Source organism: Octopus bimaculoides, chromosome 14, assembly GCF_046866305.1.
Source record: "Octopus bimaculoides isolate indiv1 chromosome 14, ASM4686630v1, whole genome shotgun sequence".
NCBI classification, from domain to species: domain Eukaryota; kingdom Metazoa; phylum Mollusca; class Cephalopoda; order Octopoda; family Octopodidae; genus Octopus; species Octopus bimaculoides.
Window position 1 is genome coordinate 20,848,479 of NC_142941.1, and position 15,706 is coordinate 20,864,184.

General features: G+C 34.1%; 1 protein-coding gene across 2 annotated transcripts; it reads right to left on the bottom strand.

The window, feature by feature from the left end:
• Window positions 1-397: 397 nt before the first annotated feature.
• On the bottom strand, window positions 398-15,031 carry LOC106876137 (V-type proton ATPase subunit e 2). Of its 2 annotated transcripts, XM_014924558.3 has the most exons (4): window positions 14,873-15,031; window positions 6,517-6,564; window positions 5,795-5,888; window positions 398-1,241 (listed from the first exon to the last, which is right to left on the bottom strand). In XM_014924558.3, exons 1-4 carry the CDS (start codon window positions 14,977-14,979, stop codon window positions 1,236-1,238), a joined length of 255 nt encoding a protein of 84 aa, XP_014780044.1. In that variant the 5' UTR covers window positions 14,980-15,031; the 3' UTR covers window positions 398-1,235. The 2 variants fall into 2 exon arrangements, with proteins under 2 accessions (XP_014780044.1, XP_052828696.1); XM_052972736.2 differs by lacking the exon at window positions 5,795-5,888.
• Window positions 15,032-15,706: the final 675 nt, after the last annotated feature.

The window sequence follows — 15,706 nt, forward strand, 5'->3', positions numbered from 1 at the left end:
AAATGAATACAGCAAGAGTATTTCTTGTGTATCCAGAAAGAACGCCTCATTCTAAACATGTGAGAGACGGACCTCACATACCTCCCTTCCAACGAAGGGAAAGAATTCTGCGTCATCGTGTAAGTTGTATTCTATTTCTTCATTAATTTGCTATTTTGCAGTAGAAATTTTGAGAAAAGAATGCACACCAAACACTTCAAACACAATGAGGGGAAACTAAAGACTGTACTCCATTTCTTCAATAATTTGCTATTTCACAGTAGAAATTTTTAAAAAAGAACACACACAAATAAAGCACTTCAAACCCGATGAGAGGAAAATCCAGAAGCTTATATATTTCAACCAAAAGTAAGGTATTATACATTTTGTAAGGCAGATTATGAAAGAAAAACAGAAATTTTGACACTGTTTAGTGATTTATTAACCAATTTGTACAGAAATAAAAATAAATATTCCATCAAAAACAAAATAATTAATTTGCAATAGAATATAGTAACAATTAAAGAGTTCTGGTTCCAGCAATTTTTACCAAACAACTAAATAATGTCTGTTTACATCACAATAAAGGAGAGCAAAATCAATGCTTGGAAAATTACTAAAAATGTAGTTGGTTGCAGAATAACTAATTTCAAAAAAACTTTCTAAATTGCTGCAGATTACTCGAATAATGAAGACTATTTGGATTCAACAGACAAAAAAGAAAAACCACTTTCAGAAAGAAATTCATTTTATACTTGTAATATTTGTCTATTTTTTTTTTAACATTAAACAATACAAGGGAATTGACTGAAGAAATTAAAAAAATATAAGGACAAAATTAAAACTTAAAAGGAAAGCTTTTATTATATCTTTTTTTAACTTTGAATCCAGATACAAAAATTATGATGACATTTTCCACCCTTTCATGGCATTTGTATGTGGATACATACTCAGTTTAATACAATGTATTTTTCATGCAGGCTTAGATTCATCCTCAAAATTTAATTATATAAAAGTTGAAGAGGACTGTAATGTAATAAAAAAAAAAAAAAATGAACTCAATCACCATTATTTAATACAGGTCTAGATACAAAATCATGTACTATAATTTTCAACGATTAATTTTCCTTTTTTATATTTTTTTCTTCTCTCACATTCTACACACATTACATTTTCCATCAGCCTTTTGTGTTCTACTGTTGAAATTACAGTCTTTCATTTCTTTGAGTAGTTTTCTGCACCAATCAGCATATTGTTTATTTCTGCAAAAGAAAATTTAATAAAATTAAATGTATGTAAAAAGTATACACCACAACAGCAAAGAAATAGATATTGCAATGAAAATGTAATTTGTCCATACACACACTGCTTTGGCTGTAAAGTAGAAGACCAAGGAAAAAGTCGAGCACTACATACCAAGTGTTATCATCATCATCGTTTAACGTCCGCTTTTCATGCTAGCATGGGTTGGACGATTTGACTGAGGACTGGCAAACCAGATGGCTGCACCAGGCTCCAATCTGATCTGGCAGTTTCTACAGCTGGATGCCCTTCCTAATGCCAAGTGTACATAGTATAAAACAATGTTAACAACTTGGCTGAATGGAAAAAGACATTCGTTGTTCCCATGAATCACTACAATTATTGCTTCTACATGAAGATAGGTTTTTACAAAGAGAAATAAATCTAAAGTCAAGAATCCAGTGCTGCATAATAAAACAGATCTACTAAATGTACTGCCATCAACTGTCTCATATAAGGGTTACTGACAAGTTAGGAGTGAATGACAACAAAAACCTTCAGTTGCTGTTGAGCAAATATGTCTTTAAAAACTTATGAAGTCATGACACCTCAATTAAAATTTGCCAATAAAAGAATCACAAGTAGAATGTTATTTCACTACATCTTTGGTTTACATACAGTATACACAAAAATATGCATTTATGAGATAAAATGGATGATAAAAGCCACAATAAAAACACACCTGGCCCCCAAGAAAAGATTGTGTAGTTGACAAATATAATATACAACATAAAGCTCAAGTAGATCATGAAAAAAATATATCTTCTATTCTGCATCAAAATCAGATTTGCCAAAAGATTATTTCAAACTTTCAATTGTCTTGTGAACAGATTTTCAACATTTGAAAAACAAACTCCAGGATGTTTTAGTCATCAGCCTTTCACTTTTTTCACCAAAAGTCAATGAAAAGATTGTAGCTTGAACATTTTTTGTAGAGATCACAAAATGGTTTCTAAGAAATCAGAGTTAAAGACCACTATATGTCTGTAAATAACTTGCTTAATGTATATAAAAAACAGATTTCAGGATGTCTCTTAAAATACATTTTCTCTTTTTTTTTCCATTCACATATCTTCTTCCCCGTAAATTATAATACAGCATATAACTAGTATAGCAGAAACTTCCATCAAGAGAGTTATCATGGAAAGTAGATGCTAAGGCATATAAGTAACCTAAATATGAAGAGTGATTATTGTTGATTAAAATTACAAGTTTATGAGATTCGGAGATTGTAGAGAAAAACTTTGCAGCACTTCAAAGATTGCAGGAAAGTTTTACTATATAATTACTTGCCATAAAGTAGTAAATTCCAGCAATAACTTTACACAGTTATGGCGTAACCCGCTAGTGAATATTTGCTACCTCAATAAACAATATCTCTGTACAGTATATTTTTTATGTAATTATGACTAAGTGAAGATTTTGAAATGACACTAGCATTATATGAACATCAGGGGTAAAAGGGTATTGTAATGCATAAACTGATCATAATAGCAAAATTTGGATTTCAGATCTAAATTCAGTATTACTAAACTATAGGAATCAATACTTATTTCAATAACAAATGTTGCAGTTTGTTGCAAGAGAAATTTATTCTAAAGCTTTCCTCATCTAGGTTTTATCTGTACATTATGTTTTAGATATAGGGATGAGTAAGTTAACAGAAATGGTACACTGAATTGGATACTTAAATATTTTGTGTACTGTTTTCTTCGACCTAATTTGACTTGCACTTCTCCATGTTTTTAAATAAATAAAAACTAAATTTCAATGAAGCTACAAAAGAGCAGACACAGCTATGAGGGTCTTGGTTTGGTCCCAAGGTGCAGCACCCTAGCTGAATGTATTCTACTGCAGCGTCAGGTTAACTAATACCTTGTGAGTGAAATCTAGTTGATATGGAAATTGTGTGAAAGCCTATTGTATGTGTATAAATATACACACATCATCTTCAATTCACAACTGTTTTTGCATGGTGGCATGGGTTGGTCAAGTCATCATGATACAAGACAGTTCTTTTTTTTGTAATTAAACATGTAAAGACTGACATCCCACTTGCATTTTTCCATTTGGACACACTTCATGCCAGATGTTGTGTATGTGTTACTTATGGGTCAAATCAAGTCCTTTCATGTCAAAAACAATTTAGCAATTCAACAAATGAAATAATTATCAGGTTGAAATTAGTAGACTGATATGATCAAATAAGATCAGTAAAAAATAGCAAGATACCCTTCAGTTCAAATTAAATGATCACACTTCATCTGCAGTAAAGATCTTATCTTACTGATAATAGATCACTTTAGTTTTCGTTTTCTTTCAAACTATAAATTACTTTTACTATGAAGAGCATTATTTAATTACTTGGTAAACATTTCAACTGTTACACATCTGATTTCAGTTATATGAATATATGAAAATGGTAAACTTCCCCAGAATACATTTGTAGGCTAAATGAGATGTGTAGGCAGTCAAAATACAAAGAAATGCATAAATTTTAACCCATTACCTACCAGTGATCTCATATGAGATCACTTAAAAACTACAAATTTTGTAATTATCTGTTAATATTTACACATATCTAACCTTTTTGCTATATCTACTAGGTATATTTCTCTGATATTCAAATGAGGTTTGCTAATTTTTCACCCAATATCTCGCTTATTTCTATTTAAAATGTTATTCTGATCATTCCAGCGTGTTTCTAAGGCTGTTTTATGCTAGAAATCAAAGTTTCATAAAAAAAATTCCAGTTAATAGAATTATGGGAGGTAATGGGTTAATTATTTAGGTATCAGGTGGCCTGTAAAATTTATAACTAAAAGTGAAAAATGATGTTCCTAGTAAGTGGTCAACCTCAGAATATTTCTCTGAAAGATATTTTCTCTAAAAGTTTATTTAAAACAAAAATTTTAGCAGCCACAAAACATCAAAGCACAGCTTCCAGCCCTTTTCACAGTTACTATCATCCTTTTAGAATTATAAAAATACAACAGAGCTGAAATATTTAACAATGAAATCTTTAAAAAATATGTTTCGTGTCAAGTTAAGTTTCTTGCCCAAGGACACAATGGAATACCCTATTACCAAGAATCATATATTTTATATAATTGTAGGAACGCTTTGTAGGAATCTTTTTTATCTTTTAACTTGTTTTAGTCATTAGTCCGCAGCCATGCTGGGGCACCACCTTGGAGAATTTCTTTTAGTCGAATGAATTGACACCAGTACATTATTTTTTAAAGTCTGGTACTTATTCTATCAATCTCTTTTGCCAAACCACAAGGTTACAGGGACGTAAACACACCAACATTGGTAGTCAAGTGGTGGGGACAAACAAAGTTAAAGACACACACACACACACATATATATATATATGTATAGCTATATATGTATATGACAGGCTTCTTTCAGTTTCCATCTACCAAATCTACTCACAAGGCTTTGGTCAGCCCAAGGTTATAGTAGAAGACACTTGCCCAAGGCACGATGCAGTGGGACTGAACCCATAACCATGCGGTTGGGAAGCAAGCTGAGCTTTTTTTTTCACCTTCTTACCATTACCTACACACTCATGAACAACTGGAAGCTTTTATGAATGAGGCAACTGAAGCAAGAAGTTTTTATCTTCTTTGCCTCCAATACAGTAAGTTTACAACTCAATCTCCTGGAGTCTTGCATGTTAGTGTTTAGCATCAAACTTTAACCATCCACTTTTCCATGTATGCATAGGTTGGACAGAATTTGATGAAGTGGATTTTCCATAGCTGGATGCCCTTCTTGTCACCAATCCCTACCTGTTTCCAAGTAAGGTAATATTTCTTTATGACCAGACATATTTTCATGAAAGGTTGGAAACAAAGGACACCATTTGCATGACAGTGACACTTGTTTACAACTATCACACAATATCAAGACAAGGAGACAGTAATACACACACATATATGAAGGCTGATCTCAAAATGCTGAACCTTACAAAGGGGATGAGAGAGGATCAAGATAAGGTGCAATGCTGTACTTGAGAAGACCCGACCACCACAACAGAATTGTAATCTTAAAACCAAGGTGCCACATAAAAAGCACCCAGTACACTTTGCGGAGTGGTTGGCATTAGGAAAGGCATCCAGCCCTAGAAACCAAGCCAAAACAGGCTATGGAACCTGGTGCAGCCCCTGGCCTTGCTAATTCCTGTCAAGCTGTCCAACTCATGCCAGCATGGAAAATGGATGTTAAATGTTGAAGATATGAGAGTTTCTTTTCAGTTTCCATCAACCAAACCCATTCACATGGCTTTTGTTGACCCAATGCTATAGTAGAAGACACTTGCCCAAGGAAACAAGCAGTGAGACTGAACCTGGAACCATGTGATTAAGAAGCAAACTTCTAACCATACAGACACACTTGAGCCTATATCTGCATTCAGTTTGACAAAAATTTAACAAATTCTATAGTATGAAAGTAAAATAACTTCAATAAACAAAAATGTATCGTAAATATTCCAGAAAATACTTACATTATTCCATGCAATTTGAAGATATCTGATGACCTCACTGTCAAGTTGGGGTCCAAAGAGAGGGTTTAACTGACTCAAATAAGCACATAACCAACTGTAGAAAAATAAACAGCACTTTAGAAACAGAAATATTACTTGGAATACATAAATTTTAAAATTTCCAAATTTAGTTGTGCACTGCATTTGAACAAACGATGTATACAGTTTTATATGACCCAAACTATTGCTTTCTGGCAGTTCATCTTTTGACTGCTAGCTGCAAGAACATCTTGATTATGAATCATTTTGAAAATATATGTTATTAAACATGATCATAGCTGAAACTAGTAAGAAAATAAAATAAATGATATAATCAGAGAAAGATCTATAGAGGAGTAGAAAGAGTAAGGTAAGAAGATAAGAAAGTAGACAGAAGAAAGGTAGGCAGGCAAAAGTGATACAGATCCAAATGGAAATTGCAACTAGATTGGGAACTCAAATAGCAACATATTTACTTTTCATTCACCACTACTCAATAAGAACTCACTACTTGAATGAACCATAGACAAAAATTGACTATAAAAAGAATTTAGGTAATCCTATCAGGTGGTACTATTAAGTTAGACATGGCCTGAACCAAGCTTTGGTCAAAACATATCTAAGCTTTATCTAAGTTTTTACCAAACTAAAAAGAAGGAACTAAAAACGTTTTGAAAAAATTAAAAGAGAAAAACTGAACTTACAATAAATAACAACAAAAGGCCGTAAGGACACACATCGTTTGAATGAGTCTGGAAAAAGAAGTTCAGAAACTACATGTAAAATTCATTTCAATATTTTAGCAAATTTTGTACACAACACTCACATAGCAATTATCAAAATTAGTATTCTAAACCATCAAAATATTACAAGATATCTTTTTTAATTGTTTAAAAACTTTTCAAGTACAAACATACTTACCATAAAGTAGACACACTGAATTTAATCAAACAACCAAATTAGAAGGTGTTTGGGCTAATTTTTTGAAGATTTTTATTGTCTCCTTTTTTCAGGGACATCATGTGAAAAGTCGATGGCATTGCAGAGGATAAAGATTAAAGTTGTAATCAAAAAAAAGTTAGCTGAGATGGAGGACTGGAAGCCATCTACATGTTGGGAAAAAATTACCTGTATCCTGATGATCTGTGCCGGGTATCAAAATGCCAACATCGTGACTGTTGCTCAATGCTATATGAACATATAAAGGCCATAAGACATGATATGGTGAGCTGCAACAGAGACTACAAAGCTATAGCCAGCGAGAAAGGACACAGCAGGCATTCTGACTGTGTCCACACACTAGAATTCATCCAACAACTACAGGATAAAGTGATGGAAGATCTGAGCGAGAGAGTATGGATTTCGGCAAGAGAGATGGGTCTTGGTGTCACTTCTATGAAGCTGGCCCTGAATGAGGATGTTCACTACCACTTGTACAAGAGGCGCAAGGGATGAATTCTGACAGCCAAGGAGAACCACTTGACCAAAGTGAAAAAGCTCCTGAACAAACTGAGGAATATCCTGTTAAGCCAGGAATGATATGGTTCTCAGATGAAAAGAATAAGGAGCTGCTGGAGACTGTGGTCAAACACTGGCTGGAGAAGGTTGCTGCTGTAAGGCCATCTGTGTGGCAGCAGGATTTGGCTCCTTGCCATACCCCCACAAAGGGTAGCAAATTTCTGTGACTTCACTAGTCCCAATTTCTGACCTTCTAATTCCCCCATAGCAATTCATGGGTTACTATGTATAATCCATGAATTTGCTGCCTTCAAGTTTGGAAGCAAGGTTTAGAATTGAAGGGCCTTAGAGTCAATGGTGCAAAGAGCAAAGTTCTAGTAAGTAGGAAAGCAAACACATCACACACCCCTTTAGGTAGGTGGCCCTGCTCGATCTGTAGAAAAGGTGTAGGTAGAAACTCCATAAGATGTACCCAGTGTAAGCTATGGACACACAAGAGGTGCAGCAACATCAAAGGAAGATTAACCGAGAAGATAGCTTTCACATGCAGCAGATGCACTGGGGCAATAAACAGCACAGATGCTCAGAAAACAGACTCCATCACATGCCAGGAGAAGAAACTAGAAGTAGTTGAAAGCTTCCGTTACCTAGGGGACCAGGTCTGTAGTGGGGGTGGATGCTCAAAGAGTGTTACCACTAGAATAAGAATAGTCTGGGTAAAGTTTAGAAAGCTTCTAAACTTGTTGGTGACAAAGGGCCTCTCGCTCAGAGTGAAAGGTAGATTGTATGACGCATGTGTGCGAACTGCCATGCTTCAGAGCAGTGAAACATGGGCCATGACTGCTGAAGACATGCGTAGGCTTGAAAGAAATGAAGCTAGTATGATCTGCCAGATGTGTAATGTCAGTGTGCATACACGACAGAGTATAGGCACCCTGAGAGAAATGTTAGACATAAGAAGTATTGGATGTGATGTGCAAGAGAGACATTTGCGTTGGTATGGTCATGGACGAGGAGAGCTGTGTGAAGAAGAGGGGAGAAATTTCCCTCAAAGAGAGAGAATTGCTGAGAGAGAAATTTTATTTTTTATATATTTATTTTATTATGTGAGTGGATATTTCTATAGAATTCATTCTTTTCATTTTTTTTTTTTTTTTAATGTTTTGGTTGTCCTAGTCGCTGCAAACAAATTTATTTCACTCTGATTTGGAGTTTGTCAATGCACCGCAACTTGGGATAAAACTACATGGTCAGTTAAAACATTGAGGAATTATATAAACAATCAATTTTTCTTTTTTTTTAATGGTGGAGAAAAGAAGAGAGGTGAGTCACAACTGACATTACCATTAACATTATACAGAGTACAATTGATATTTTCTATTCCTTTTACTTTTAACAGTGGGGGAGAGCCTAGTTGATAGAATGTCTCTTACATGTTTAAGATTTCATTCTGGGAGTCTTTCAAGGATCTTATTTTATTTCTCCCATTTATCATCGATTTTTTTTGGGGGGGGGGGGGGGGGCTCATTAATTCAAAAATAAGACATTCAAAACTGTTTCTATATTTTTTTAATTTTATGTAATATATAGTTACAGCAGAAAATAGAAAAAATTGCATCATTATTTGTTGATTTTATGTGTAAATTACACACTTATTAAATCATCTTAAATAACTACTATTGCAACAGACACATCTTGCAGCCTATGTTTATTTCCAATGGAATGGAGCACTTAAAACCAAAGCGGTGAATACACAATATGAATATCATTCAGAAAAAAAAAAAATCCTTCTTTCTCTTACATTATTAATGCACAATTAAATCTATGACACAGGATACCAAAACAATATCAAATTTACTACAAATTATAAACTCAAAAGTTCATTATACTAAATTTATAAAAATAATTACTGAGAACAAAATATAAACATCTTGCTCAATGGCACCACCAAGAAAGGTTTGTTTTTTTTTTACAATATATGACAGCCATTAGATTGAACAGCATGTAAAATGCAAATATGGAACAGACCAAGAAGAGAAAAGACAGAAACACTACTGAAAATATCAGTCACATATGGATAATCTCAGGTACATGTTTACATAAGCAAAACCAAATGTACACCCAGAATACACATTTTAATAAAGATCTATTGTTAATAACAGCTGGAAACCCTCTTACACACAAAGGTTTCTCTAGATTGAACAGCAGTCAGTGTACGTTCTTTGAAAACATAATTACTAGATATAAGAAAAGTATGCATTCAATATTAGGTACAAAACATTGCTGAACTAGAATAACACAGCTCATTATCTCTCCTGTACACTTATACAATAACTGAAGTAAATATTCTGATAGGGATTCAAATTAATGTGTTTCACTTTTCCTCTGACAAAACTATTTCTGTATTTACAACAGTTAACTAGATTGTTGCGTGATTAAATCAGAGAACATCCGTTAATAAGATATCGAAAGAACTCATCGACAAACAGGTGCACCACACTAAAACAGTTCTAAAATCTCAACAAATGCCTGGATTTTCAAAAACTCTATAAATATACAAGGCTTAAAAACTGAAAGGAAAATATTTCCAAAAGAAATAAGCAAATAGAAATGTTTCTAAGCAGTGCATCATCATGACCAGAGCCCACTGGCTAGAACCAGTAAATGATATTTATATTAGTTCATCAGCAACTTAGGCTTTATAACAATTTAGGAGATATACTGTGAAGAAAAGGCTAGCTTATCAATGGAATAGGAGGAATGTTGCAGACGGCTCCTCTGAACATTGGCCATTCATTTACTTTTCTTAGCAACCATATTACAGAGTGTAGAATACTGGTTAAAGTTCTCAATGAATAAATGATATGTGGAGTGGTTCACTCCTGGCTATGCACTTTACCTGAGGTCTTTTTAAATGAAGAGGGCATCAGTGATATTCCATCCTAACCTAAACTGCATCTTATCTCGGTTGATTTTTTTCCTATTCAGTTTGTTACACTGATTACTTAGATAACCTCAATTTAATGCTTCTGTAGTTGGCCCAACCTGGAACATCTCCTTTGTAACATTTAATACCTTATTTTAATCACACTTTTGATCACATAGCTGTCAACATCTATGGACCCTATGCATTTTCATCAGTTGTCAATATCTAAGTATCACTTCTATGCCTCTTTCTTTTTAGAATCAATGGAGGGAAGTGTTACACTATCATTCCATACTTCTTTCTAACAATATTTTGATTCCTTCTGGTACACTGCTTTGCAATCTGTAAACACCTCGTATCACAAAATATATACAAACCTCTTTCTTTTTGATTTCTCCTTTTATACTTAACATCTAGTTTCTCTCCAAACTATTTGATATTGTTCTTTAAAAGTGTAACAAGTTGTAAATATGTTATTATGCCTTGTTGAATATCACCACAAAATATCACCAGCAATAATAGGCTAACCAGTTAAGAGACATCTTATATTAGATTTGAAGAAACAAATGCTGTAATGGCAGATAGACAAATGGTAGATGACAATAGTATGCAACAATCTTCAATTTACTCTCCTGAAGATTGAAAGCAGATCATAGTCTTGAGTTAAGTGAAACAGTTAAAAGTGCATAATATTTGAAACAATGGATTTTCAAATACAAATATAAGCTAATGGACAAACAAAAGAACAGTCAGCTTTAGGAGAACAAACAGCTTTAGCAAAGGAGAATCTGAAAACTAACTGGTTGTCTCAATTTCCTGTGGAAAAAAAAATCAACTAGAAAAGCTATCCAGAATGAATATATTTGAAGGACAAAGAGGCACCTTGAAATAGGCAAGCTTTTGTAACAAATAGAGTCTTAAAAAGTGCTTTAAGAGAGGTAATAACCTGAAATATACCCACATGCTATCTAGTATAGCAAAAAAATAGTGATCAGAATTGTTAAAGTCCATTATACAAGGATGTACTCTAGAAAATCTTTGATAAGTCTACTCAATCAAGGTTGACCTGGGGTTAAAAATCTTATCCAATACATATCCTAGTCAGACATTTACAATACCTTACTTTCTCACCTCAAACACAGCTTCTACTAATCCATCATAGTCTCTGTATCTACAGGACTGTCAAAAACTGTTATATCTTGCCTACCCATTACACAATGCCACCTCCACACACTTCCTAACTCATAACTTCAATAAGTTTTCACTAACTTCACCCATCTTGTGTGACAGATGTAATCTGACAGGTGGACTTTCAGAATAGCTATCACTCCCTCACAAAGAAGGAAAAGGGCAAAGAATTGAGTGGTTGCTGCCTTCTCTGAAATTATTTTTTGTCCAAAGAAATTTCATATTTCTACATTTTTGCTCTCTCATTCCTTTCTCAGTAAATTTTTGTTACACCTGTAACACAAGATGGATGAATATTATAAAAAATACAACTTTTAATACGCCTAATGGTTTACTTGTAGCTGAACTGTAACAGTTCATGCAAAAACATGAAAAAAAATCACTCATACCCACAAATTCAGCTGCTCTTACCTCCACTATCATCACAACTTCTGTAAGATTTCTATGTTAGACACAGGATGCCTCCATGCAGTACACAGCTTTCCTACCTGCCAAACTGCAGCCAGTCTTTTCACTCCCTTGCTATTACTTCTCAACTATGTGGACAGTGTAAGCAAATTCCCTGGAAAAAACTTTCACATATTCTATCCACTTTGCATTGCACACACTAGGTAAAACACCTCCAAAATTATTCCACTCTACTCTCCAAGTTAATCCCCACATACCAGATACAAAAGCAACTCCTGTAGGTTCATGTGAACTGGGCCACTAGCCCTACCAGTATCTCTTCCGTAACTATCATATAAGGTGCTCCAAGGCAAATCCCTATCCTTGCCAAACTCTCCAATCTCTCTCTCTGCATAAATCTCTCCAGATCTTTGGAAACCTACTACAATGTATACCATTCTGCTCTTACTGTCAACTTATTGCCTTCACTTTCAACATCTCAAAAGATGACATATGATCCATAAGATCTACAAGAGATTACACTGTTTATAAATTCTTCCTTAATATATGTTGAACATTTCAGTAGTTAGGTGGGAAGGTGAGCAATTGGAAACAAAGCTCTTTACCAAATTTTAACTTGAGTTGTTTAGTCCAGGCCAATCTTGACTGAGGAGACATGATCAAAGAGCATTCCAGTCATGACCATCAGTCTTTTATGGGGATATTTATGTCACACACCAGTGAGCCCTCATCCTTCAGAAATTTGGCAAAACAATTTTGTATGATACCAACAAAGCATTCAACAATGTTTGACATACCTACCTCCCAGCTGAACTGCCTACCAATTGGCTCTAGCCATCTCTCATTATTGAAATCTGATGCTTCTAGTCTAATTACATCATTAACATACTGATGGAAGTCTGACTTCTGCCATCAATTTTGGGGTGCTCTAAGTTTCCATTGTGTCCCAACAACCTCCCTCATATACATCAACAATCTACGTGCCAGTATATCCAAAACCAAACACCCTTATGCAAAGATATCCTACATACACATCTCACACCAATCATGTATTACCTCCATGAACAGAGGCCCAAATTGCTATTACCGCAATTAGGTCATGTTAATACTGATTCCAACAGTACAAAGACAAATATTAGGCGTATCAAAAAAACATACTCTAACTCAACATGCATCTACAACCCCACAGATCTCACAAGTCACAGATGGTTGTGAGAGTCATTCGTACAACATTTTTCTCAACCTCCAAAATCGATAGTGAACGTCAGAGTGAACTCCAGCAGCATATCAATGATGCATTGTGATAAAGAAAGATGGGTAGATTGGTAGGCAGTTTAGCTTGGAGACAGGTATGCTAGACATTGCTGAATGCTATTCCAGTTAAAACAGACTTTCACTAATATAGTCTTTTAATACAGTACAGAAATCGTACTGAGAAAATTCAAGTTCAGCAAGGTTGTAGTAACTGATGACATTCATAAGACACACGCACAACCTCCTGTCAAAGGAAAGGGAACATTTCTTAAATAGCCCTTAAAAAGATGGATGGTCATGACTAGAATACCCTCTGATCAGGTCTCCTCAGTCACGATCAGCCTGGACAAGTCAAATTTGTTAAAGAGCTTTGTTTCCAACTGCTCACCTTCCTACCTAACTACTGAAATGTTCAACATATATTAACATTAAGGAAGAATTTATAAACAGTGTATTAGTATTCATACTATCCTACAAGGAAGGAATAAGTGACTGAAGGGGAAATAGTTGACCTAATTAGTAGTTAATGAAGACACATTTTATAAGTAAGAAAATATTTATGTTAGAAAATAAATAATGATTATCATTATTTGCCGAGGTCAAGACTTCTTCCACTTAGTCTTTCATGTGACCGAGGAAGCGGGCAATCAGTACTACCCAAGCATAGGGAGCGATTTAATTAACTTCTCCCAGTCCACAAATTCAAGTTAGAAATAATTATTTCGTAAATGTAAAAACAAAATAAGTAAACTCTAGGTCAAAGTGCGTCCTTCTAGTTAATGCTCTATTTCTAACGTCATAAATAATTCACGCTTTGTATAAGATAATTATCCACTAGTTAAGACTACAAGAAAAAAAATTTGTTGATACGATTTTGAGATGTAAATGTGTAATTTTAAGTCTGCACCAAATATACTCAATTTATACCTACTCAAGTTCTGTAACTCTAACTCCCAAAGATATATATGGTGTCTATTCATCTTCTGTTATAAATAATTTGCATAAATTAGAGAAAAATGTTTTACACTTAATTATGCCTTACATATACAGACGAACATAACTACAGTATATTGTACAAGAACCCTGCAATGGGTGCGTGTGTGTGTATATATATATATATATAGAGAGAGAGAGAGAGAGAGAGAGAGAGAGATTTCTATATGTGACAGTGGATTTTCATTGATGAGTTCATGAACCTTGGTTCTTTTCCCTAAATATATATATAAATATATATAGACAATTGCAGCGTGGAAGGTGTTTATAAGCCATTTAAAAACACACAAAAATCGTTAGATCCACTTCAACATTTAAATTTAATTTGTCAAAATATTTTCGTTACTTTGAAACCGCGACCTGTTCACTAACAAAATTCCGTGCTGCCCACACAAACACTCGTGACAGACGACTAAACTGTTACAGGTTTCCACGATGTATGGACCAAACTTCTTATTGAATATTTCGCGATAAACTACAGATCATAATTACGGCTATAGTTTTACACACTTTCTTGTTTGTTACTACTTCTCAGGAATAATTTCAATGCAAAACACAAAATATTTACGAAAATATCCACACGGAAATCTATTTATGACATCAATTATTTTATTTATTAATGAAACAGTACAAACGACACCTTATAAGAAATAAATAAATATTCTATTCTTTAAATAACGATAACAGCAAATGTATTATTAAGGATTAAAAGCAAACATTAGGTTTAGGCCATTGTAGGCGGATATTAAGGTTCGAGAAAGCAATGACATTATTACTGCAGGAGGTATTTAACACACAAAACATAAGAAATTCCGATAATTCATTGTACATACCCTTTGTTTGGGGAAGTAGACATTGTGTATTGGACAAAAACTGGAATGACAATACCAACACATGCCCAAAATAGAGTCACAACGGTCATTACAACTTCGGTCGACATGATTCTCTCTCAGAGAAGATCGATGAAGGAAAAATAATTTTCGAGAAGTCACATGACTGTAACTAGATTCTGCTACACTTTTATTTTCGTATTCTATTTAATTGGATTCATAAAATACACTTACTACTACTGGAATAAAATTTTAAAACCGAAAAATCGATATTTAGTTAATTTTTTAATGAGCGTGTGTGTGTATTTTTAGATATAATACACACACACACACACATATTTATGTATATACAATGGATTTATGTATATGTATATAGGGTGGCCCAAAAGTAGGTTTACACATGCAGGCACTTTAAATTTCTTTTAAAACATTTTATTATATTTAAATTTCTATCTTACAATTAACTAAATCAGCATAGAATAATAGTTTCATTTTTTTTTATAATAAAGATCTAAAGTGTTAATATATGAATGCGAAATAGTTGAATAACTGTAAACCTACTTTTGGGCCACCCTATATAAATATGTTATACTTTCGTACAAATCCTAGTTTCACAGGCTCACACGAGCGCGCACACATGGTCAGACATCCCCCCCAATTGATTTCCGAGACATGCAATTTAACATTATTTACATTTGACGGATATTCGTCCTCATCTTGTTTGTTGTTAACAAAACGTTTCGGCTGATATACCCTCCAGCCTTCGTCAGGTGTCTTGGGGAAATTTAGAACCCGGGTTCTCATTCCTAAGGTTGGAGAGTATATCAGCCGAAACGT

Excerpts from the sequence above, each read along its gene's own strand:
- LOC106876137 (XM_052972736.2), bottom strand. The coding sequence starts at position 14,979 with ATGTCGACCGAAGTTGTAATGACCGTTGTGACTCTATTTTGGGCATGT. Across the intron at positions 6,565-14,872 it reads TCTACTTCCCCAAACAAAGG|ACTCATTCAAACGATGTGTG; the intron begins GTATGTACAATG and ends TTCTTTTTCCAG. Across the intron at positions 1,242-6,516 it reads GCCTTTTGTTGTTATTTATT|AAATAAACAATATGCTGATT; the intron begins GTAAGTTCAGTT and ends TTTCTTTTGCAG.